Source organism: Rhinolophus ferrumequinum, chromosome 14 (genome assembly GCF_004115265.2).
Source record: "Rhinolophus ferrumequinum isolate MPI-CBG mRhiFer1 chromosome 14, mRhiFer1_v1.p, whole genome shotgun sequence".
NCBI lineage: Eukaryota > Metazoa > Chordata > Mammalia > Chiroptera > Rhinolophidae > Rhinolophus > Rhinolophus ferrumequinum.
In genome coordinates this window covers 36,522,340-36,546,996 of record NC_046297.1, presented here as the reverse complement: position 1 = coordinate 36,546,996, position 24,657 = coordinate 36,522,340, and the positions used below count along the sequence as shown (strand labels likewise).

The following is a 24,657-nucleotide window of genomic DNA, read 5'->3' as shown; positions in this document are numbered from 1 at the left end:
TTAATTACTTTAATCTTAATGCCTTCCATTCTTTTGAGAAAGGGCCCACAGTGGGGTTTTGGACCTGGGGTGTTGCTTGGGCGTGTGTGTGTGTGCCTAAGTGCTGGTTAAGTAGTATTCATCTGACTTTCCCCTCAGGTCACATGTTAGATGTGCGACTTTGAGCAAATTAACTAACTTTCCCTTATATGCACAATTGGAATCTAGTTCTTCACTCTGTGAATATGTACTGAAAATCTACTGTGTACTAGGCATTCTGCTAAGTCCTGGGCATACAAAGAAGCGCAAAGTGGGCTCTGTTCCCACGAAGCTTATGGTCTGTGTCATGTGGAGTCTCAGCTCCCATTCCCCACACCAGAATGCAGGATACGGTGAAGCCAAAAAGGAACACCAACAAAGCCACAGATAGAAGAATCATACCACTATAATCTCGCTGGCAGCTGGGATGGAGACATAGGAAGCAGGAGCCACACGATCCGCAGTCTGCCATCTGCTTCTCTGCCAACCAACGAACCCTTTGCTAACTGCAATCCAGCTTGCTAACTCAGCCCCAGCAGTTATCAGTTGCCAATGGCTAACTGGCCACAGGTGATGGCCAACTAGTTACAGCTGATGGCATCTACTACCTGAGCCAAGAGTCTGGAAACTGCTCTCTGGGACTCTGTCCCTACAGTCTGCAATAGTTAATATTAATTAATTAATCAAATTGTTTCATAAACAAAAGCAAAATAATTGGGACACACACTACCAAGGAACAAGGGAGTGTGTGTGCTGCCCTGAGGTCTGGGAAGTTGCCCAGGGGAAAGTGGTGCTCTGCAGTGATCAAAGGATGGGAAGAAAAGGCCTGCCAGGTGGAGGGAAGACACATGAGGCCCTGTGCCCAGGGAAACATGGTGAGCAAGGTGGCCTGGTGAAATGCAGGGTCTCTGCTCCCGCTCCCCACATAAGAATGCAGGATATGGTGAGGCCAAAAAGGAACACCAACGGAGACATAGATAGGGGCGTCATACCACTATATTCCTGCTGGCTGGGTTGGAGACACAGGAAACAGGAACCACACAATCCGCAATCTGCTGCCCGCTTCTGTGCCAACCGACCTCCTTGCCAGCGTAGCCACGGCAGTTATATTAGTGGCTAATGGCTAACCGGTTACAGCTGATGGCCAATTAGTCACAGCAGATGGCCATCTGATTACAGGTGATGGCCATCTAATAACCAAGCCAGCACCTTTCCACGTGAGGCCGAGAGCCTGGAAACTGCTACACCTGGCCTCTGCCTCTCCTCCAGTTCTCCTGTCATCTAGTTAGGTCCTCTGATGTGCTGAGTTTGAGAAAAGAGACAAGAGTCTCAAGTTTAATTAGCCACACTAGGAATCCTCTCTTTCCATCCAAACAGCTTGGCAGCAGCAGAGCCAACTGCATGGAAAGTGTCCCAATAGGAACCCTCAGAGAGCTGTCCACTGCAGCAGCCCCACAGTGCTTATGGTTGCCGCCTCTGCCTCTGATTCTCTCCACTGGCTCCTTCTGCCCAGCTGAATGCTTATTCTGACCTTTTCTGTACCTCACTACTTTGGTTTATGAGTGGCCTCTGTGATCTCAGGGCTGCTATTCACTGCCACCTTTCAGGGGCTCTCAGCTTCTTCCTATCCTACTGGCTCCACCCACTAACAGAGATGTGCTTGTCTCAAATGATCCCTCTCCATAAGCTCAAGGCCCCAAATCAGGCATGCACCTGAAACTGGCTTACAGGACATGGCCTGGCTGTAGTGGCTGCATTTAGCTCAGGTGGAATCATGAAAGTGAGATGCACAGCAAGACCACTTGAGTTTGAGGCCTGCCTCTGAGCATCTTTGCACACTTGGAGGGACAGGCACTTCTCAAGAGCTTTACAACCCAAAATAACTTTCCCTTGGGAAAGTTCTGAAGGCTGGAAGTCTGAAATCAAGGTGTTGGCAGGGTTGGTTTCCTGTGAGGCCTCTCTCTTGGTCTCGTTGATGGTTGTCTTCCTCAGGTGTCTTCGCATAGTCTTCTCTCTGTAAAGTGTCTCTGTCCTAATCTCTTCTTTTAAGGACTCAAGTAATATTGGATTATGGATCACCCATAGGAGGTCTGACAATTAAGTTCATGGCCTTGTTGCAATGATGTTGCTAATCTTTTTTGATATCAGAAGGATTATTCATTATGAATTTGTATCAACTGGACAAACAGTTAACCAAGTTTACTATTTAGAAGTGCTGAAACGGCTGCATGAAAAAAATTAGACAACCTGAAATTTTCGCCGAAAATTCATGGCTTTCGCATCACGACAATGCACCAGCTCACACGGCACTGTCTGTGAGGGAGTTTTTAGCCAGTAAACAAATAACTGTATTGGAACACCCTTCCTACTCACCTGATCTGGCCCCCAATGACTTCCTTCTTTACCTGAAGATAAAGGAAATACTGAAAGGGAGACATTTTGATGATATTCAGGACATAAAAGGTAATACGACGACAGCTCTGATAGCCATTCCAGAAAAAGAGTTCCAAAATTTCTTTGAAGGGTGGACTGGACACTGGCATTAATGCATAGCTCCCCAAGGAGAGTACTTTGAAGGTGATCATAGTGATATTCAGCAAATGAGGTATGTAGCACTTTTTCTAGGATGAGTTCACTGACTTAATTGTCAGATCTTGTATGACTTCATTTTACCTAAATTACTTCTTTAAAAGTCTCTTTCTCCAAATACACATTTTGAGTTACTGGGGATTAGAACTTTAACATGTGAATTTGTGGGGGGATGTGATTCAGCCCAAAATATCCCTCAAGGACAAAACCATATGCTAGGAGTCATTTTATATTCAGAACTCACGACTGCAACTGGTGCACAGTGGGCACTCAATTTTTTTGAAAAAAGGAAAAGGGAGAAAGATGAAGGGAAAGAACACGTACGGAGGGGGTGGTTCAGAATCAGCAGCTTAAACCAACTTGTGGAAGAGGAGTGAGCATGACCAGTGTGAAGGAATACAGAGAATGCCATGAACAGGGCAAAATCTTTATTTTGTTGAGTTGTGGGAAATGAAGTTCAAGGTCAGGTCCAATTCTTGAAGCCCCCAGTATCCAGCTGAGCACTTGGAATTTACTCTGAAAGCAACACAGCTTCCCTGAGAGGTCAAGAGCAGAGGAAGAACTTGAGGGAAATGACATTTGAATGTAGTGAAAAATCTGGCATTACACAGCTTCTGCCTAGAGATAGGCATTTTTCATTAAGAATTCCAGGATCAAAATGGTGGTGTGAGGTGAGCCTCTGTAAAGCTCCCCTGGAATTTACAACTAATCGAACAACAATAACTCCACAAAGGACTCCCTGCACAGAAGACAGGCAAGACGAAGAGGCCCACTACTGAATTCACTGAAAGGTGGGCAAATCGCGCGAGTGGGGAAGGAGGGAAGGGAAAAGTATGGAGCCGGAGCCACGCGTGCGCAGGACACTGACCTACCTCAGTGCTCCGAGCTCGCTGCATCCCGGAATTACCGCAGCTATGGGAGAGGGAAGAACTCGGACTGCGAGGGCTCTGCTTATGGCCCACAGGACTGAGGGGGCAGCATATAACACAGCTGAACCTAACGCTCACAGCAGAGACCTCGGAGCAAAGACTGAGGGAAGAAGGATGAAAACGGTGGTTTAAGCCCTCACTGCCGAGCAGAGAATGGAAGCCTTAGGCACTGAGACTAGCTGCCCCCTCCCTATCCTCCCAGAGCTCGCCCCACCCCCACCTGTCTGGTGCTAGAAGCAGAACAGTAGCAGTGTCAGATCAAAAGAACAGAATATTTCCTGTTCTGAGAACTGTGGACTGCAGACACAGATTCGCAGCCCAACTAGTTCTGGCAAAAAGGAGGGAGCTTGGAAGCAGGACCAGCTATGATGGTGGTTGCCGCCATTGCTCTGGGCCACCTCTCACAACGCACCCCGCCCCTGGCCCCACCTATCTGGGCGGATCCCTGCAGGAGTAAACAGAACTGCTGAAACACATGGGCTCTGAATCTGCTGCAGGAAGAGCTTTGGAACTTCAACAGTGCTCCTCATACCCACACGGACACTACACCCTGTGACCCAGGAGGACTATTAAAAGAGGAGAAGCCCATCTCCCAGGGAATCCCCCCATTGTGTGAGAAGCTGCAATAGTGCAGAGAAAACATAGCACTACCGTGTGAGAGAGAAAAAAAGGCTGCAGTCGAAGAGAAAATAAAACATTCTACCAACAAGTACTGGAAAACAAAAGAAAGACCTCTTCCTATCTACCTGTTGCAGAAGCCACTCCTGTAGATGTCTAGGAAGAGAAATAATAAATCAGTAATTACCGTGAATAACCAAGGTAACAAGACAGCTCAGAAAGAAAGTGAAAAGTCTCCAGAAAAGGAACTTAAAGATATGGAAATATGTGACTTAAATGACAGAGAATTCAAGATTGCAGTTCTGAAAATACTCAATGAGATGCAAGAAAACACAGAAAGGCAGTCTAATGAACTCAGAAACACAATCAAAGAACAACATGAGCATTTTACGAAAGAGATTAAAATGTTAAAAAAGAACCAAATAGAATTTCTGGAGATTAGGAACTCAATAGAAGAAATTAAGAATGAAATAACCAGCTTAGGTAGTAGAGTTGACCAGATGGAGGAAAGAATCAGTGACATCGAAGACAGAAACCTGGAAATTACACAGATGGAAGAAGAAACAGACCTGAGACTTATAAGAAATGAAAGAACTCTACAAGAACTTTCTGACTCCATCAGAAAGAGCAATATAAGAATAATTGGCGTACCAGAAGGAGAAGAAAGAGAGAAGGGAACAGAGAATACATTCAAACAAATTGTTGATGAGAACTTCCCAAACTTGTGGACACAACTGGATCCTCGAATCCAAGAAGCAAATAGAACACCTAATTACCTCAATCCCAACAGGCCTTCTCCAAGGCACATTGTATTGAAGCTGTCTAAAATCAATGACAAAGAAAGAATCCTCAAGACAGCCAGGGAAAAGAAGACGGTAACCTACAAAGGAAAGCCCATTAGATTATCATCAGATTTTTCAGCAGAAACTCTACAAGCCAGGAGGGAATGGAACCAAATATTCAAACTATTGAAAGAGAGAAATTATGAGCCAAGAATAATATATCCAGCAAAGATATCCTTTAGCTATGAAGGCAGAATAAAGACCTTTCCAGACATACAGAAGCTGAGGGAATTTTCTAATACACGACCTGCACTACAAGAAATACTAAAGGAGGATATTCGACCACCATCAACAGGGACAATTTGTGGCAACCGAAACATAAAAAGGGGAAGAGTAAAGGCCTGAACCAGAATATGGGAATGCAGAGAGTAAGCATGCTGAAGAAAATGGAATACTCTAAATATCAAATTTTCTTTTACATAAACTTAAGGGTAACCACTCAAAAAAAAATCCAGAACTGAAATATATACAGTAATAAAAGAAGAAACAGAGGGAAACATCATAGAATACCACCATATGGAAATAATAGACAACAACAAAAAGGCAAAGAAACAATGGAGACACAGCCTTACCAGAAAACTAAAGATAGAATGACAGGAATGTTAGGTCAGCTATAGACATGGTCAAAGCGGACAGGAGCCAAAAATACCCCTCTGTCAAGTCAGACCCGTCCCCAGAAGTCAAGTCATGCCCCTCTGCCAAGTCAGACCCCACCCCGCATGACAGAGACTGAGGCCCCTGGCGTTTCCCAGAAAAGACAGCAGACCGCTGGTGCGATAAGCAACTCTGGACACAGCCGCTGGAGCCCGATCTGCGCTAGGGGGGCCTGCTCATCTGCCACCTCACTCAGCCAACCCCCACCCCAAAAACTGCATATATGCCTCCCTCCCTCTACCCTGGGCGCGACTTCGCCGGCCCCCATCTGTGGGACCGGTGAACCTCGCCCGGGAGCGCAGAATAAAGCACTCACTTTCCTCAACCTGCCTGACTAGCCTTATTATCTCGCCGCAAGCCTTACAAGGAAATCCTCACATGTCAATAATCACCCTAAATGTAAATGGCCTGAACTCACCAATAAAAAGGCACAGAGTACCAGATTGGATCAAAAAACGAAACCCAACCATATGCTGTCTCCAAGAGACACATCTCAGCTACAAGGACAAGCATAGACTCAAAGTGAAAGGGCGGAAATTAACACTCCAAGCAAATGGTACCCAGAGAAAATCAGGTGTAGCCATAATGATATCAGATGAAACAGACTTCAGGGTAAAAAAGATAACCAGAGACAAAGATGGACATTTCATAATGGTAAAGGGGCCTATACAACAAGAAGACATAACACTCGTCAATATTTATGCCCCCAATCAGGGAGCACCGAAATATACCAAGCAACTACTAACAGAACTAAAGGGAGAAATTGACCAAAACACAGTTATACTAGGGGACTTAAATACATCATTGACAGCTATGGATAGATCATCCAAACAGAAAATAAATAACGAAATAGCAGCCCTAAATGACACATTAGATGAAATGGACATAATTGACATATAGAGAGCACTTCATCCTAAAACATCAGACTATACATTCTGTTCTAGTGTACATGGAACATTCTCAAGGATAGACCATATATTGGGACATAAAATCAGCCTCAGCAAATTTAAGAAGATTGAAATCATACCAAGCATATTCTCTGATCACAATGTTTTGAAATTGGATATCAACTGCAAAAAAGAAAGCAGGAAAAAACACAAATACATGGAGATTACACAACATACTTTTAAAGAATGACTGGGTCAAAGAAGAAATTAGAGGACAGATCAAAAGATACATAGAAACAAATGACAATGAAAATACATCCTACCAAAATTTTCGTGAAGCAGCGAAAGCAGTTTTAAGAGGGAAATTTATATCATTACAGGCCTATCTCAAGAAACAAGAAAAATCCCAAATAAATAACCTCATGTTACACCTTAAAGAACTAGAAAAAGAAGAACAAATGAAACCCAAGGTCAGCAGAAGAAAGGAAATAACAAAAATCGGAGCAGAACTAAATGAAATAGAGAACAAAAAGACAATAGAAAAAAATTAATGTGACAAAGAGCTGGTTCTTTGAAAAGATTAACAAAATTGACAAACCCTTGGCTAGACTCACTAAGATAAAAAGAGAGAAGACACTAATTAACAAAATCAGAAATGAAAAAGGGGAAGTTATCACGGACACCACAGAAATACAAAGGATCATCCAAGAATACTATGAAGGACTATATGCCACCAAATTCCATAACCTAGAAGAAATGGACAAGTTCTTAGAGACATATAGCCTTCCAAGGCTGAACCATAAAGAACTGGAGAATCTAAACAGACCGATCACCAGTAATGAAATTGAATCAGTCATCCAAAACCTACCCAAAAGCAAAAGTCTGGGACCAGATGGCTTCACCAGTGAATTCTACCAAACCTTCAAAGAGGATCTAATAGCAATCCTGCTCAAACTCTTCAAAAAATTGAAGAAGAGACAGTACTCCCTAACTCATTTTACGAGGCCAACATTACCCTGATACCAAAACCTGGTAAGGACAACACAAAAAAAGAAAACTACAGGCCAATATCTCTGATGAATACAGATGCAAAAATCCTAAACAAAATTCTAGCAAATCGAATACAACAATGCATTAAAAAGATTATTCATCACGACCAAGTGGGGTTCATCCGCAGGGCACAAAGATGGTTCAACATCCGCAAATCCATCAATGTGATACATCACATAAACAAAATAAAGGACAAAAATCATATGATTATAGCAACTGATGCAGAAAAACCATTTGACAAGATACAACATCCATTTATGATTAAAACACTTAATAAAATAGGTATAGAAGGAAAATACCTAACATGATAAAGGCCATATATGACAAGCCCTCAGCTAATCTCATAATTAATGGTGAAAAACTGAAGCCCTTTGCTCTATGTTCAGGAACACGACAGGGCTGTCCCTTATCACCTCTGCTTTTCAACATAGTGTTGGAAGTCCTCGCCAGAGCAATCAGGCAAGAGAAAGAAATAAAAGGCATCCACATTGTGAATGAAGAAGTTAAATTGTCACTCTTTGCAGATGACATCATGCTATATATAGAAAACCCTAAAGACTCCACCAAAAAGCAATTAGAAACAATCAACGAATACAGTAAAGTTGCCGGCTACAAAATCAACGTACAAAAGTCCATTGCATTCCTATAAGCTAACAATGAAATCTCAGAAAAAGAAATAAAAAAGTGATTCCTTTTGCAGTTGTAGCAAGAAGAATAAAATACCTGGGAGTAAACTTAACCAAGGATGTGAAAGGTCTATATGCTGAAAACTATAAGACATTTTTAAAAGAAATTTAAGAAGACTCAAAGAAATGGAAAGACATTCTGTGCTCATGGATTGGAAGAATCAACATAGTTAGAATGGCCATGTTACCCAAAGCAATATACAGATTTAATGCAATCCCCATCAAAATCCCAATGGCATTTTTTAAAGAAAATGAACAAAAAATCATCAGATTTGTTTGGAACCACAAAAGACCCCAAATAGCCAAAGCAATCTTAAGAAAAAAGAACAATACTGGAGGTATCACACTCCCTGACTTTAGCTTGTACTACAGAGCTACAATAATCAAAACAGCATGGTATAGGCAGAAAAACAGACACATAGACCAATGGAATAGAATTGAGAACTCAGAAATAAAACCACATAAATACGGACAGATAATTTTTGACAAAGAAGCTAAAAACCTACAATGGAGGAAAGACAGCCTCTTCAATAAATGGTGCTGGGAGAATTCAATAGCCACGTGCAAAAGAATGAAACTGGACTGCTATCTGTCACCATGTACCAAAATTAATACAAAATGGATCAGAGACTTATGGACCTTGGGTTCAAAGAGCATTTTATGAATTTGACTCCAAAGGCAATGGAAGTAAAAGCTAAAATAAACGAATGGGACTATATGAAACTTAAAAGCTTCTGCACAGCAAAAGAAACCATTGACAAAATAAAGAGGCAACCAACTGAATGGGAGAAGATTTTTGCAAACATTTTCTCCGATAAGGGGCTAATATCCAAAATATACAAGGAACTCATGAACCTCAACAACAGAAAAACAAACCACCCAATTCAAAAATGGACAGAGGACCTGAAGAGACATTTCTCCAAAGAGGACATACAAATGGCAAATAGACATATGAAAAAATGCTCAACATCACTAATCATCAGAGAAATGCAAATAAAAACCACAATGCGATATCACCTCACCCCAGTCAGAATGGCTGTCATCAGCAAGACAAATAGTAACAAGTGTTGGAGAGGCTGTGGAGAAAAAGGAACCCTCATACACTGTTGGTGGGAATGCAGACTGGTGCAGCCGTTATGGAAGGCAGTGTGGAGGTTCCTCAAAAAATTACTAATAGAATTACCATATGCCCCAGCAATCCCTCTCCTGGGTATCTACCCAAAAAATCTGAAAACATTTATCCATAAAGACACGTGTGCTCCAGTGTTCATTGCAGCTTTGTTTACGGTGGCCAAGACATGGAAACAACCAAAATGTCCTTCGATAGATGAATGGATAAAGAAGTTGCGGTATATATACACAATGGAATATTATTCAGTGGTAAGAAAAGATGATATAGGAACATTTGTGACAACATGGATGGATCTTGAGAGTATAATGCTAAGCGAAATAAGTCAGACAGAAAAAGCAGAGAACCATATGATTTCACTGATATGTGGTATATAAACCAAAAACAACAAAAGAACAAGACAAACAAATGAGAAACAAAAACTCATAGACACAGACAATAGTTTAGTGGTTACCAGAGGGGAAGGGGTGTGGGGGGTGGGAGATGAGGGTAAGGGGGATCAAATCTATGGTGATGGAAGGAGAACTGACTGTGGGTGGTGAACACACAATGGGATTTATAGATGATGTAATACAGAATTGTACACCTGAAATCTATGTAATTTTACTAATTTATTGTCACCCCAATAAATTTAAAAAAAAAAGATCACCTTTAAAAAAAAAAAGAAAGAAAGAAAGAAAGAAGGAATATGGAGACAATGCCAAAACTTTGATTTTTTAAATTTGGACTTTTCCAAATGAAGAGAAATGGTTAAATGTTAAAAAAAAAAAAAAAAAAGAAAAGAAAAAGAAAAAGGAAAAGAAAAAAAGAAAAGAATTCCAGAAAATCATGAATTGTGCAAGGGGAAAAAAACTGCCTCTTTCTGGTCAAAGGTTGATTTTTCTAATGATGTAATGACATTAGGTAACAGGACCATTGAGACCTCATTTAAAATTTGATCTGTTTTATAACTATGTCAGTTTCTAGGAGGGGTGAGTCACCACTGTTGTTTAGAGTTTTTAACAAGGGTGGGGGTCATCCCACCAGCCCTCTGTGAGACCCCAGCAATAGGCTCTTTCTTATTGTTTTGATTTCCTGCAGTTACCTTGTCCTGCTCACATTATCACTGATCTGAGTTTGTCAAATTGCCTCTTATGGTAATTAACAAAACGCCCTAGAGCTAGCTAAGCAAAAAGCTTTCTAATCTCAAGTAACTGGACAGGTAGGGGTGCAGCTGGCCTCAGTCATTCCTGGAACCAGGGACTCCAGTCCTTCAAATCTCTCTTCTGTTGGCTTTATTCTTTCAGGCTGGCTGGCTGGCTGTGTAAGACTCACATCCTGAATGGTACATCTTTAATTCTTCCCAAAAAGGAAAGAGCTTCCTTACCAGAACTACCTAGAAAATAAATTCTAGGTAAACACTGATTGGGTCATTTATCCACCCCTACCCCAAGAGATGCTTATGGTTGACCTGAGGAGGAGAAAATCCCTCCTCAAAAACAAGGATGCTAATCTAGGCTGGTAAAATAATGAATGTCTGCCTGGGGGGACCTCAAAGAAATTGCTTTTATTTCCAACCATTTTCAGGCTGTGTGACCTGAGAGCCCAAATTTCCCTGGATGGTCCCAATTTCATTTAATGTAATTTTTCCATAAAAAAGATGATTTTTAAGTATATTTCTAAATATGATTTAGTTGTTCTGTTTACAACTTCATATGAATGAACAAATCTGAAAGTCATTTGTCAAATCTTGTGTCCTGGGTTTAGAAATCTTGATATATTGTTGCTCTACCGTAGAGCACACTGGAGAGCAGAACTCTCTGAATCTTCCTTCTTCTGTTGTTTGTGTTCTTTTGTTTGTCTAATGACCCACTTGAATGGCATCCTTGTTACCTTTGATTCTGTTTGTTGATCATCCAGATTTTGGATGTTGACCTACCGACAACTTGTAAAGGATGTAATTTGATTAACAATAGAGAAATGTTTTCCACAATCGCCCTTTATGCTGGCTGCCTGATAATCATCATCCCAACTTTCTTTGAATGAGACTCCTTTGAGATTGCAGGAAAGGAATTTGGGGTTGGCAAAGCCTAAATCATGATACCCCCATTTTTGGCATCAGATTAAACAGGAGGCTCTTGATCTAATGGTATTCTCTAATGGTAAGGAAATAAATGCACACAGGAGAGAATCCACACCTGGGATTAGACGATAGCTATGAGTGGAAAGGAAGAGATGAGTCTGAGAAACACTGTGAAAAAATAATCTGTAGAACCTGCTGACTAAATGGATGTACAGAAAGGAGGGGGAGTCAAAAAGATAGTTAAATAGCTTCTAGTTTGTTGTAGAGGCAGAAGAAATGCTCAGCCATTAACAGAAATGGAGAATTTGGAGTGAGAGCTTGGAGCTGAACACTTTTAGACATATTGAGATTAGAGGAGATAAAAAGCCACTTTCAGGTGGTGGAAACTAAGGACCACTTTTAGTTAATGTTCAGGAGGGGAATGCAGAGAGGTAGAAACTCCAGTCCCAAGTCAAAGATCAATCCAGCTAGGCGTCAGAAAGCACCAGAGGAGCCATACAAGTCCGTAGCCTAAAGGACTCCCTGGTTATCTTCATATACTTGCAGGCAGTCCTGACAATGTTGAGACTAATCAGCTGGAATATATTCTTTTTTCTTTCCTTTTATTTCTCTTTCTTTTAACTTCTTATAATGGAGAATTTTAAAAATAAAAAAAATGTAGAAAGTATATGATGAACCCCCATGTTCCCATCACCCAGCTTCAACAATGATCAAATACTGGCCAATCTTGTTTCATCCCACACCACGCCTGTTAAGATCCGGAATTGTCCCCCTCAGACAGACAGAGAACCCGCACAATAATGCAAGTCACACAGCGAGGTTTATTACCAGCCGGCTGGGGTCCCCGTCTCTGCCCGACGCAGCGGGTTTTTAACAAGGACCCCAAACACTTAAAGCCAAGGGGTTATGTAGCATTTTCAAGGCCTTCCATAGCTTCTGAGAGTACAAGATAAACTTACAGGACTTACATAGTTTCAAAGAGTATAAGATTTACTACAGGACAAGGAGACCAGGAGTATAAGATAAGCTACAGGACTTGCATAGCTTCAAAGAGTATAAGATTTACTGCAGGACAAGGAGACCAGGAGTATAAGATAAGCTACAGGACTTCTAGTCGCCATGCTGCAACTGCCCACATCCTGGAATTTTATAATTATGTTGTTTCAGGCTAGGGGCTGTTAACCCTGACCTGAAGATAGCAGTTCTCATGCTAACAGTCTCTTACATGCTAACAGTCTCTTACATTTCCCCCCTGTGTGTTGTTCATAATGAGGAATCTTGCTCATGTACGGGCCAGCCGTAGAGGTCCTCACGGGTGGGCACTGTCTCATACTGTTGTCTTAGGACCATGAGCTGGACAGTATTAACACGATCTTTTACAAAATTAATAAGCTTGTTTAATATGCAAGGGCCCAAGGTTAGAATAAGCACAAGCAAGATAATTGGGCCCACTAAGGTAGATACTAAGGTGGTGAGCCAAGGAGATCTGTTAAACCAAGCCTCAAACCAGTTCTCCTGAGCTTCCCTTTCCCGTTTTCTCTTAGCTAACCCTTCTCTCACCTTTGCCATGGATTCTTTTACCACACCAGTATGGTCAGCATAAAAACAACATTCCTCCCCCAGCGCGGCACACAGTCCCCCTTGTTGGAGGAACAACAAATCAAGTCCTCTTCTATTCTGGAGTACTACCTCGGATAGAGAGGTGAGCGACTTCTCTAAATGACTAATCGAGGTTTCCAACCTTTCTATGTCCTCATCTATGGCCGCCCTTAGGGAGGTCATTCCTGATTGTTGAGTAGCCAGGGAAGCTATGCCGGTCCCAGCTCCGGCTATTCCCAAACTGAACAGGGTGGCAATGGTTAGTGCGGTGATGGGCTCTCTTTTACTTCTCATACTTGTGTCACTATCCCAATGCGAATACATACTCTCCTCAGGGTGATAGAGGATGCGGGGCAGCACTGTTACTAGGACACAGAATTCATTGGCGGCATTAAAGACCGAGGTAGATAAGCACGGGGTGAGGCCAGTCTTTGAACATATCCACCATCCATCAGTTCTGGGGATTAACCACTTAGTGTCACTTTTCCAACTAGGGGAGCTGTCTATGGAGGCACATAAACTTTGTTTAGCCTGGGGCACCTTCCCTAGACAGGTCCCATTGCCGCTCACTAGTTGCATGGTTAAGCCAATTTTACGATTTCCCCATGAACACTGAGAAGGGTTCTTACCGTTAGAGGCGTTGTAAGTGGCATTAAGTCCTATTGCCTCATAGAACGGGGGCTTTATATCATAGCACAGCCAACAGGAGGTTGTGAGGTTAGGACTGGTGGCATTAAGGGTCTCGTATACAGTGCGCACCAGTTTCCGCAATGAGTCTTTGGTTGGCTGCGTAGCAGGCGTCAAAGGAGTTACAGAGGTCTTTGGCTGGGTTCCCGCAGTCCCTCCTGCGGTGTTTTTATCCCATGATATACCTGGGTTCTTGGTAGGGACGAGAGGGGCCAGCACCTTATTTGGACCCACCTGAGTGCTGATCATTTCCACCGATAGTCGAATAGTTAGGAGACCGCCGGGGTGGGGACCTATCCATGCCCAACGGCCTATATCTAATTGGAACCCCCAAGTTAATCCTGATAACCAACCACGCTCTCTTCGCGCCACGTCTTGGTTAAACTGGACACGTACCTGGGGCACCCGGTTGTGGGGGTCCCTAAAGGAGAATTTAACTAGATCCCTGTTCCCAACGTCCCACTGTCGGGGCCCGTCATAGGAGGTGACACAACTCCAACTACCACAATAGTAGCAGTCTGGGCCGCCACAGGTTTTCCAATTGTTTCTTAGGTTCCCTGGGCAGGCCCAAAACCCTTGTGCACTATGTCCTTGAGAGGTGTCAATTACAGCCCGCTTGGACCTGACTGAGTAGTCATACTGCCGTCCACGTTTAGTGCCGAAAATGTCACGCAGGTCGAAAAACAAGTCTGGCCACCACGTATTGATGGGGGCAGTATGTGTGGTGCTATTAAGGGTTGTTTGGGTCTGTCCATCTGTTAGGGTCCATGTTAGCTTATGGGGTTGGTGTGGGTTGATCCCCGCGTGGCTCTTCTCCCAGATGTTGAGCAGAGTTAGGGCTAGCAGCCATTCCATCGTTAGCTGAGGCAGGGGGCTTGACGCTTCCCCGAGGTCGGGAGAGCTGCAGCTTCAGAGGGTTATCAGGGTGTCGCCGTACGATCCACTCCTTAGCTTGCGTCTTCTCCAGCTGGCTGGCTCGGCGCACGTGAGAGTGATGGACCCAAGGCCCAATGCCGTCAACCTTTAAGGCAGTGGGGGTAACCAGAATAACCACATAAGGACCTTTCCATCTCTCCTCCAGTGTCCGGGACCTGTGTCTCCTTACCCATACCCAATCCCCTGGAACGATGCCATGTTCCGGGTTCGGGGCGTCCTTAATTTCATACAGGGAACTCACTAGGGGCCATATCTCATGTTGGACCCCTTGTAGGGCCTTTAAACTGGCCAGATAACTTGGGGCCACATTGGGGTCATGATCTGGTAGAGTACGAACAATAATGGGGGGTGGTGCCCCATACAGAATTTCGAAAGGTGTCAAACCATGTACATATGGTGAGTTCCGGACCCGGAAGATGGCATAGGGTAAGAGGGTCACCCAGTCCCCGCCAGTCTCGATGGCTAGTTTGGACAAGGTCTCCTTTAGAGTCCGATTCATTCTCTCTACCTGCCCTGAGCTCTGGGGATTATATTCACAATGTAACTTCCAATTGATCCCTATCGCTCGGGCTAGCCCTTGTAGGACGTTACTGATGAAAGCTGGGCCGTTATCGGAGCCTAAAACCTCAGGAACCCCATATCTGGGAATAATTTCTTCTAGTAATGCCTTAGCAACCACTTGGGCAGTCTCCCGTTTCGTGGGGAAGGCTTCCACCCAGCCCGAAAATGTGTCAACCATTACTAGCAAGTACTTATACCCATACCTCCCAGGCTTTACCTCAGTAAAATCCACTTCCCAACTCCGTCCCGGCGCTCTTCCCCGTACCCTCGTACCTGTATGTTGGGGTCCTTTCCTACTGGGTCTCATAGCCTGGCACCCAATGCACTGATCTACAATCTCTTGAATCTGAGCCGCTTGTCGGGGAAACCGGAGGCGGGCGGACTCGAGAATTGTCAGCAACTTCTTTTTTCCTAAGTGGGTGGCTTGATGCAGGTTGGAGAGAAGAAACAGTCCTAGCTGTGCCGGCAGTATCAATCTTCCTTCTGTATCCCGATGCCACCCCTGCTGATCAGATTCCGGGCAGTGGTGGTTCTGGATCCATCGCAGGTCTTCTGGAGTGTAGTCAGGTCGCGGGGGCAGGTGAGGGAGCTCAGGTGTGGGCAGGGTGAGTGCTAAAGCTGATGAAGCTACTGCCACTGCCTTGGCGGCTTCATCCGCTCGCCGGTTTCCTTCAGCTTCCGGGGTCTGGGCAGACTGGTGCCCAGGGATGTGGACAACTGCGACTGCCCGGGGCATTTGCACAGCCAACAGCAGTCTTCGTACCTCAGGAAGATTGCGCAGAGTCTTTCCTTCCGCTGTAACAAAGCCTCTTTCCCGGTAGATAGCGCCATGCACATGGACAGTGCCAAAGGCGTAGCGGCTATCGGTGTAGACAGTCACCCGTCTCCCTTCGGCCCGTTCCAGCGCCTCCGCCAGCGCGATCAGTTCGGCCTTCTGTGCTGATGTCCCCGGGGAAAGCGAGGCATTCCAAATGATGTTTCCCCCTTGGTCTACCACCGCTGCGCCTGCCCTCCGCACACCATCTATAACGAAGCTGCTTCCATCAGTGTACCATACCAACTCACTGTTGGGTAGTGCGGTGTCCTGGAGGTCGGGGCGCACCTGGGTGACTTCTGCCATGATCTCTTGGCAATCATGCAGGGGAGCTCTCAGATCCGGGGTCGGCAGCAGGGTGGCTGGATTCAGAGCGGTGGGTTCAGCGAAGATGATCCGGGGTGCATCTAGCAAGAGTCCTTGGTAATGTGTTAGTCGGGCATTAGTCATCCACCTACCAGGGGGATATTTCAGGACCCCCTCGATCGCATGGGGGGTTACTACCTTCAGATGTTGCCCAAAAGTGAGTTTATCAGCATCCTTCACCATTAGGGCTACTGCCGCAATGATCCTTAAGCACGGGGGCCATCCTGCTGCAACTGGATCTAGCTTCTTGGATAAATAGGCAACCGGGCGTTTCCAGGGCCCCAGACGCTGCATTAGCACCCCTTTCGCTATTCCCCTCCTCTCATCAACAAAGAGAGTGAAGGGCTTCAGGGGGTCTGGCAATGCCAGAGCCGGGGCTCTTAGGAGAGCGACCTTGAGTTCATCGTAGGCCTTCTGTTGGTCTGACCCCCAGGCCCAAGGGACCTTATCCTTGGTTGCCTCATACAGAGGTTTTGCTATTTCAGCATACCCCAAAATCCACAGCCGGCAGTAGCCTGTCGTCCCTAAAAACTCACGGACCTCTCGTGCTGAGGTCGGGACTGGAAGTCTAAGAATAGTCTCTTTCATGGCCTCTGTCAGCCATCTGGCTCCTTCTTTTAGTTTATACCCCAGGTAGGTGACTGTTTGCCTGCATATTTGAGCCTTCTTTGCACTGGCCCGATAGCCCAACTGCCCCAGCTCCTGGAGGAGGTCTCCAGTGGCCTGTCGGCATTCAGCTTCGGAGGGGGCTGCCAGAAGCAAGTCATCTACGTACTGCAGGAGCGTAACTGAATTATGGCTCTGGCGAAACGAGTCCAAATCCTGATTTAGGGCTTCATTAAACAGAGTTGGAGAGTTTTTGAAGCCTTGCGGTAGTCTAGTCCAGGTCAGCTGCCCGGGGGTTCCCGTATTGCCATCATTCCATTCGAAGGCAAAAATGTGTTGGCTGCTGGGTGCCAGGGCTATGCTAAAAAACGCATCCTTTAGGTCTAAGGTAGTATACCAGACATGTGAAGGGGGCAAGTGACTTAGTAAGGTATAAGGGTTGGGGACCGTGGGATGGATGTCTTCAACCCTCTTATTTACTTCCCTCAAGTCCTGGACTGGCCTATAATCTTTTCCCCCCGGTTTCTTAACGGGGAGAAGTGGGGTGTTCCAGGCAGAATGGCAAGGTTTCAGTATTCCAGCTTCCAGTAAACGGTTAATGTGCGGGGCAATCCCTTTCCGCGCCTCTGCAGACATGGGGTACTGGCGGATCCGGATAGGCTGGGCTGAGGCTTTAAGTTCCACCACTACTGGTGCTCGGCGGGCCGCCCGGCCCACACCCGCTATTTCCGCCCACGCCTGAGGGTATGTTTTAAGCCAATAATCCATATCACGGGGCCATTCTGTAGAGGGAGGGTTGTAGGGGTTGTCCTGCAGGGCGAACAGGCGATGTTCATCCACAAGAGACAGGGTCAAAATGTGGAGGGGCTGTCCTTGGCCATCCAATAGCTTAATGCCATCCGGCTCAAAATGGATCTGAGCCCTGATCTTAGTCAGGAGATCGCGCCCCAGTAAGGGGGCAGGGCATTCAAGGATAACTAGGAAGGAGTGGGTCACTTGGTGGCGGCCTAAGTCTACTTGGCGCCTACTAGTCCACCGATAAGCCTTGGACCCAGTTGCCCCTTGCACCAAACTGGTTTTCTGAGATAAGGGCTCTGTGGGCTTATTCAAAACTGAGTACTGGGCTCCTGTGTCTACCAGGAATCCTACTGGCTTCCCCTCCACATACGCAGTTACCCAAGACTCGGGGAGGGGATCCGAGTCCCGTCTCCCCTAGTCACTCTCCATCCCCGCCAGCAGGACCCGTGCGTCTTGCCCTGTTTGGCCCTGGCGCTTGGGGCACTCCCTCTTCCAATGTCCATACTCTTTGCAGTTTGCACACTGTCCCCTATCCAGTCGGGGCCGCGGTCTCCACGGTCGGGCTGGTCCGGCCGGACTCGGTCCCACCCTGACTGTGCTTTGCACGCCTGCCAACAAGATCTTGGCCATCTCCCTCTGCTGCCTCCTGTTCTCCCTACTCTGATGCTCTCTGTCTTCCTTCCTGATTCGTTCCTGTAATTCCTGATTTTCTTTTCTAATTCTATCCTCCCTTTCTTCGGGAGTCTCTCGAGTGTTGAAGACTCTCTCCGCTACTTTCATTAAATCCCGGATAGACATTTCTCCCAGTCCCTCCTGTTTGTACAATTTCTTCCTAATATCTGGGGCAGCCTGGTTTATAAAGGACATAATTACAGCCGACTGGTTTTCCTCTGCCAGGGGGTCCAACGGGGTGTACTGTCTGTAAGCATCATAGAGGCGTTCTAAAAACACGGCCGGGCTTTCATTATCCCCTTGCATTATAGCTTTTACCTTGGCCAAATTGGTGGGGCGGCGTGCCGCAGCTCGGAGACCTGCCATAAGAGTCTGGCGGTAGACTCGGAGACACTCCCTACCTTCTGCGTTCCCAAAGTCCCAATCCGGTCTATTCAGGGGAAAGCGCTCGTCTATCAGGTTCGGCAAGGTCGTCGGTCTTCCGTTGTCGCCGGGGACATTTTTTCTGGCCTCGGTGAGGATTCGCTCGCGCTCCTCGGTGGTGAATAAGGTCTTAAGAAGCTGCTGGCAATCATCCCAAGTGGGACTGTGTGTGTGCATGACAGACTCGAACAGGTCAGTTAGACCTTTCGGGTCCTCAGAAAAAGGAGGGTTTTGAGCCTTCCAGTTGTACAGATCACTGCTAGAAAAAGGCCAGTACTGGTATGCTCGCTCCCCATCTGGACCAGTTCCTCCTAGTGCTCGCACAGGGAGAATCGGCGCCCCAGCGGAGGTGGAGGAGGACGGTTCCTCCTCTGGGGTCTCTTCCCGGCGTCTGCGAGGCCTCAATCCCCTCGCCGGCCCTTGAGCTGGGGCAGGGGAACCCGGGGGAGGGGGAGCCATTGGGGAGGCGGTAGAGTGAGGCAGCTCGGAAGGAGCGGCAGCCTCAGGCGGGAGCGGCGCCATCGGGCTGGGCGCGCGCCGCGGCTGGAGCGGCGCCACCGGCGCGTAAGGAGGGGGGGTCTCTTCCAGATCTAGGTCTATCAGGGAGGGGTATATGTCTGACCCCTCCTGAAGGATGGGTCCCTGGGTCGGCTTCTCCGGGGGTTTCGGGCCGGCCGTGGGCACTGCCGACTGGCGGGAGGGTCCCGAAACGGTCAGGACTTTAAGGGGGAGGGGGGGATCTTCTGGCTTGTCGGGGATAAAGGGCTTAAGCCAGGAGGGAGGACTCTCTACTAAGGCTTGCCACATCAAAATATAGGGATATTGGTCCGGATGGCGCCGATTAATAATATCTCGGACCTTCTTAATAATGTCTAGGGAAAAAGTTCCCTGGGGGGGCCAGCCCACATTAAAAGTAGGCCATTCTGCAGAGCAGAATGTATCAAACTTACCTTTCTTCACTTCCACACCATGATTACGAGCCTTGGCGCGGATTTCAGGAAAGTGGTTCAGGAGCAGGGTCTTAGGTGTTACCTGAACCTGTCCCATAATTGTCACAAAGAGAAACCAAGAAAAGGCAAAAGAAAGGACAAAAGACACAGTGCCAGCAAATACACAACTTCGCACAGGACTCTTCAACACCCACCGGCCGGTCAACCACACCACATCCACAGGCGCCGTTTCAATCACACCAGTCTCACCACGCTCAAGATCCTTACCTAGGGCCCGTCCAAACGGCGTCCACTGTGGACGTCGCTGGGCCACCTTCTCGTCGGGGACGTCTCCCACGACTTCAAGTAACGAAGCCTCCAGGGTCGTAACCTGCACTTTCCTTCCCGTGAGAATTCTCAACTGGGACCGGGCAGAGACCTGTTTCAGTCTCTCCGGTGGAGGACCTGTTTCAGTCCTCCCCTGTTTGGGACCGGGCAGAGACCTGTTTCAGTCTCTCCGGTCGAGGACCTGTTTCAGTCCTCCCCTGTTTGGGACCGGGCAGAGACCTGTTTCAGTCTCTCCGGTCGAGGACCTGTTTCAGTCCTCCCCTATTGGAGGTGGCCAAACCTCCTTCCGCGGTTCCCTATGTAAACCTCGGTATCGGGAGTTGTCTGTTCCCCTGAGGGGGGGCGTCCCGGGCGAGCCCCCAAATGTTAAGATCCGGAATTGTCCCCCTCAGACAGACAGAGAACCCGCACAATAATGCAAGTCACACAGCGAGGTTTATTACCAGCCGGCTGGGGTCCCCGTCTCTGCCCGACGCAGCGGGTTTTTAACAAGGACCCCAAACACTTAAAGCCAAGGGGTTATATAGCATTTTCAAGGCCTTCCATAGCTTCTGAGAGTACAAGATAAACTTACAGGACTTACATAGTTTCAAAGAGTATAAGATTTACTACAGGACAAGGAGACCAGGAGTATAAGATAAGCTACAGGACTTCTAGTCGCCATGCTGCAACTGCCCACATCCTGGAATTTTATAATTATGTTGTTTCAGGCTAGGGGCTGTTAACCCTGACCTGAAGATAGCAGTTCTCATGCTAACAGTCTCTTACATGCTAACAGTCTCTTACAACGCCCACTTCTCCCTGCATTATTATCTTGAAGCAAATTCCGGACATCATCTTTCACAATAAATATTTCACTATGAATTTCAAAAGACAAGGACTATTTTTTAACAGAAGCACAATACTGTTATCACACCTTAAAAATTAACAGTGATATATTAATATCAAGTCAGATTTAAATTTCCATTTTTAAAAAAAGTTTCTTTGAATCAGGATTCAAATTAGACCACAGGTTGGAGTTTGGTTGACTGGCTTTTAAGGATCTTTTACTCTGTGGATTTTCTCTCTCCACTCCCCTTCCCCTCTCCCTTGTAATTTATTTTTGAAGCAATAGAGATGTTTGCCTATAGAGTTCCTCACACTCTGGGTTTTGCTAGTTGCACTCCCTCCGTATACTTTAACACATTCCTCTGTCCTTTATATGTCCTGTAAATTGGGAGTCCTGATCAAATTCAGACCCATTTTTATATTAAATGTTATACAAAAAGATGCCCAGTGAAGGTGTTAGAGGAGCTACTGCAGTGCATAGGATCAGCACGAAAGAGTATAAAGTGAGAGGGCTCTGAGAAGGGACCCCAGGGGAAGGGAGACATTTTAGGTGCAAGCAAAGAAAAAGCCACCTGAGTAGGAGAGGCGAGGAGCAGTTAGGGCGAGGCTGAGGCTGGCCTTATCTGGGAATCAAGCAAGCCTCTTTCATCCGTTCCCTCCCAGCTGCCCGCGCAGGGGGCGCGGCTTACCCCGCCTCACCAGCCACAGAAGGCAACTCGGAGCCCGTCTCTCTTCTCCAGAGGTTCTGGCAGTCTGGGGATAAAAAAAAATGCGCGGAAACACTGCGGGTGATGAGTGCGCGAGGGCACGAAACTCGAAGAGCTGACTGAGGAGTGAACACGCACAGTCGCTGCAATCCATTACGCATCCCTCGGCCCGACGCCCCCGACCCTAGTCCCGAGACTGAGGTACCTAGTGGCTGGATGCCCCCTGGTCTGGCGATGCTAGGCCATGTCCTCCTGGTCCTCAGCGTGTCCATCCCTTGCAACAGTTCCCAAAGCTACCTTTGCAATTACACCCTCGCCCACTCGCGTGCTTGGTTCGCCTCCCTGCAGAGGGCTCATGTGTCTCCCGCTGTTCCTGGCCTTTGCTTTCAGATGCTGGAAAGAGCCTAGTGATTGGCCTGCTTTCCCTCATTACTTGGGGCCCTGCTCTTCTTCAAAGTGTCCTCACTACCCACTGTCCTCACTGCCGTGTTCCACTTTCTTGCTGCCTGTGGAGGCTTTTGTAGTCACCCTTGTTCTGGGCCTTCAATACTATAACTTTTGGACTCTCACATCCTGCAGTACCAGCCTGAAAAAGCAGTGAGTTGCACCACCACAGAGACACACCTGGTCTCATGTCGGTGGATCAGGCCAGTTTGGCCACCTGTACCCCAGCATGCCCATTTGGCTTCTTTGTCCAGCCTCACTGCAGAGCCAGGAGCAACAAATCCTTCTCTGGGGGAGCGGAGGGATTCGTGTGTCCTGCCGAGGGAGGGATGCGGGATGAATTCCAGACGCTCTGCATGTTCAGGCCCCAGTGGGCTCGTTGAGTCTCCTGCCCTGGCACACATCCCGGGCAGTGTTTCTGCCCACTTTTTCTCCCCAGACTGCCAGAGCTCCTGGAGAGGAGAGGCAGGGCACCCTCTTGTCTTCTGCAGCAGGTGAGGCAGTGTAGTAAGCAGTGCCCCCTGCGCCTGCAGTTCTGGAAAGTACTGTAAAGAGGCAGGATCATCACAAAGGTCTCCCTTCAGAAAGAAATGCTGGTCAGGGCTTCTGAATCCTAATAGGAAACCTGTGAGCTGAGAAGCACCCTTCCCCAGACACCCAAAACTCAGCATCAATCACTGCTGTGCTTTGGCATCTAAAGGCCCCGGCAACAAGGTTAACTCAGTACCAATAGATACCCAATGCTATTCATTAACTACAAAATGTAGATTAGTATAAAGGGTACCGTAACTTCAACCATGAAAATTAAGACTTTTAGGGAATGGAACAAAGAATAGTTAGGTTCTGATGGGGGTGGAGAGTGCTCTAGCATGGGGAGCAGCCCTGGACAGGTCTAAATGTGATTGCAATGTAGGGCACCCCAAAATGAAGGTCCTGAGTCTTAGTAAATGGCTAGGATGGTGGAAGGAAAGGAAACTATCATTTTATTGATCATTGAGACAGGCCTTGTGCTGGTTCAGAGATACATGCAAAGATCAACTTTGGGGGTGGGAGGGCGGTTAAAAATTATTGAGATGTGAACCAGCATCTTCTGTTACTCCTTTCCTTCGAAGATAAAACTAGTCTGTGCAGAATGAAAGAAGACTTGGAAGAAGTGGACATACGCAGCAGGAAATCCCCCTCTGATTGGCACCAAACGCTCCTCCATGCAACTCATTTCCTCACCAAAGCCCCCTAATGGGATTTCAGCCTCCAATAAGGCACAGGGCATAGGGCTGGCACTGTTGATGCAGTGGGTTCTGAGGTCCCCTGGGGCATTGCTGGAGCTGAGCCCAGAGCCAGGAATGACTTCAGGCCACTGCATTTAAGATTCCCACAGGCTACTCAGTCAACATCTGAAAGTAGGAGAGACATGTGTCCATCACCATCCAAACTCATCACGAGAAATTCTGCCGGGAACTATTTAGTGCCAAACAGAGCCAGGCTGGCTATTTCCAGAACATGAGCCATTTTCCCCATGCCCATTGAACAGGATGAAGGTCCCTTGGAGCCCTCAAGAGAAGCTGCAAAGGTTACTAGGCCAACCCTGGTGAATGACCAACCTCTTAAAACCCCTGCAGGCCAGAAGCCTCTAGGACAGCCTTTGGTAGTGTGTGAGTCTGCAAGGCTGGCTTGCTGGTAGGGCACTGTGCTGGTGAAGCCTGCCTTCAAATAACTTTTACCCCAACTTACAGTAACAAGGCTCCTATACCCTGGTGTCAGCAGGGATCACATGAGGGAGTCTGAACTTTCATCCACTGCTCAGAGGTAATAAGGTCACTTTCCTGTGGTGTCAATAGGCCACATGGGCCACAAGGTGCTCCTACCTCTTCCAGCCAGGGTGGTATTAGTGGATGCCTAGTAGGATCCAGATTCCCACCCCTTCTCTCTCCAGTGTCAACAGAAGCCAACTGGATCTCTACTCCCACCTAGCAGTAATGAGGCAGCATTCCTCCCTTCCACTGCCAGGTTGGTATCAGAAGAGCCAGTTAAAATAGAAGGTTTAAGTAAGATCCAGAGTCATAATATCCAAAATGTCCAGGTTTCAACTGAAAATCACACATCACACTGAGAATCAGGAAAATCTCAACTTGAAGGAGAAAAGATCATCAATGCCAACACTAAAATGACAGAGATGTTAGAATTATCTCACAAATACTCTAACACAGCCATTTTTTTAAGATGTAATTTTTTTAATTTATTTTTTTACTTAAACATAGTTGTTATACAATCTTATATTGGTTATATTAGCTTCACGTGTACAATGTAGTGATTCAACATTTTTATACCTTACAATGTGACCAACCTACTAATTCTAGTAATCATCTGTCACCGTGTAAACTTATCAAAACTTATCAAAATATAATTGACTATATTCCCCTTCCTCTTTTCACCCATCCCCCACTCCTTCTCTTCTGGTAACCATTCCTTCCTTTG

The 24,657-nt window shown here is 46.5% G+C and overlaps 1 protein-coding gene across 1 annotated transcript in view; it reads right to left on the bottom strand.

Moving 5' to 3' along the window:
- LOC117033713 (uncharacterized) overlaps window positions 1–19,973 on the bottom strand; it is a 56,781-nt gene extending 36,808 nt beyond the window's left edge. The window contains 2 exon segments of the mRNA XM_033125989.1: window positions 14,736–19,199; window positions 19,677–19,973. Coding sequence (XP_032981880.1) covers window positions 14,736–19,199; window positions 19,677–19,973 — 4,761 coding nt within the window.
- Between the last annotated feature and the right edge of the window lie 4,684 nt (window positions 19,974–24,657).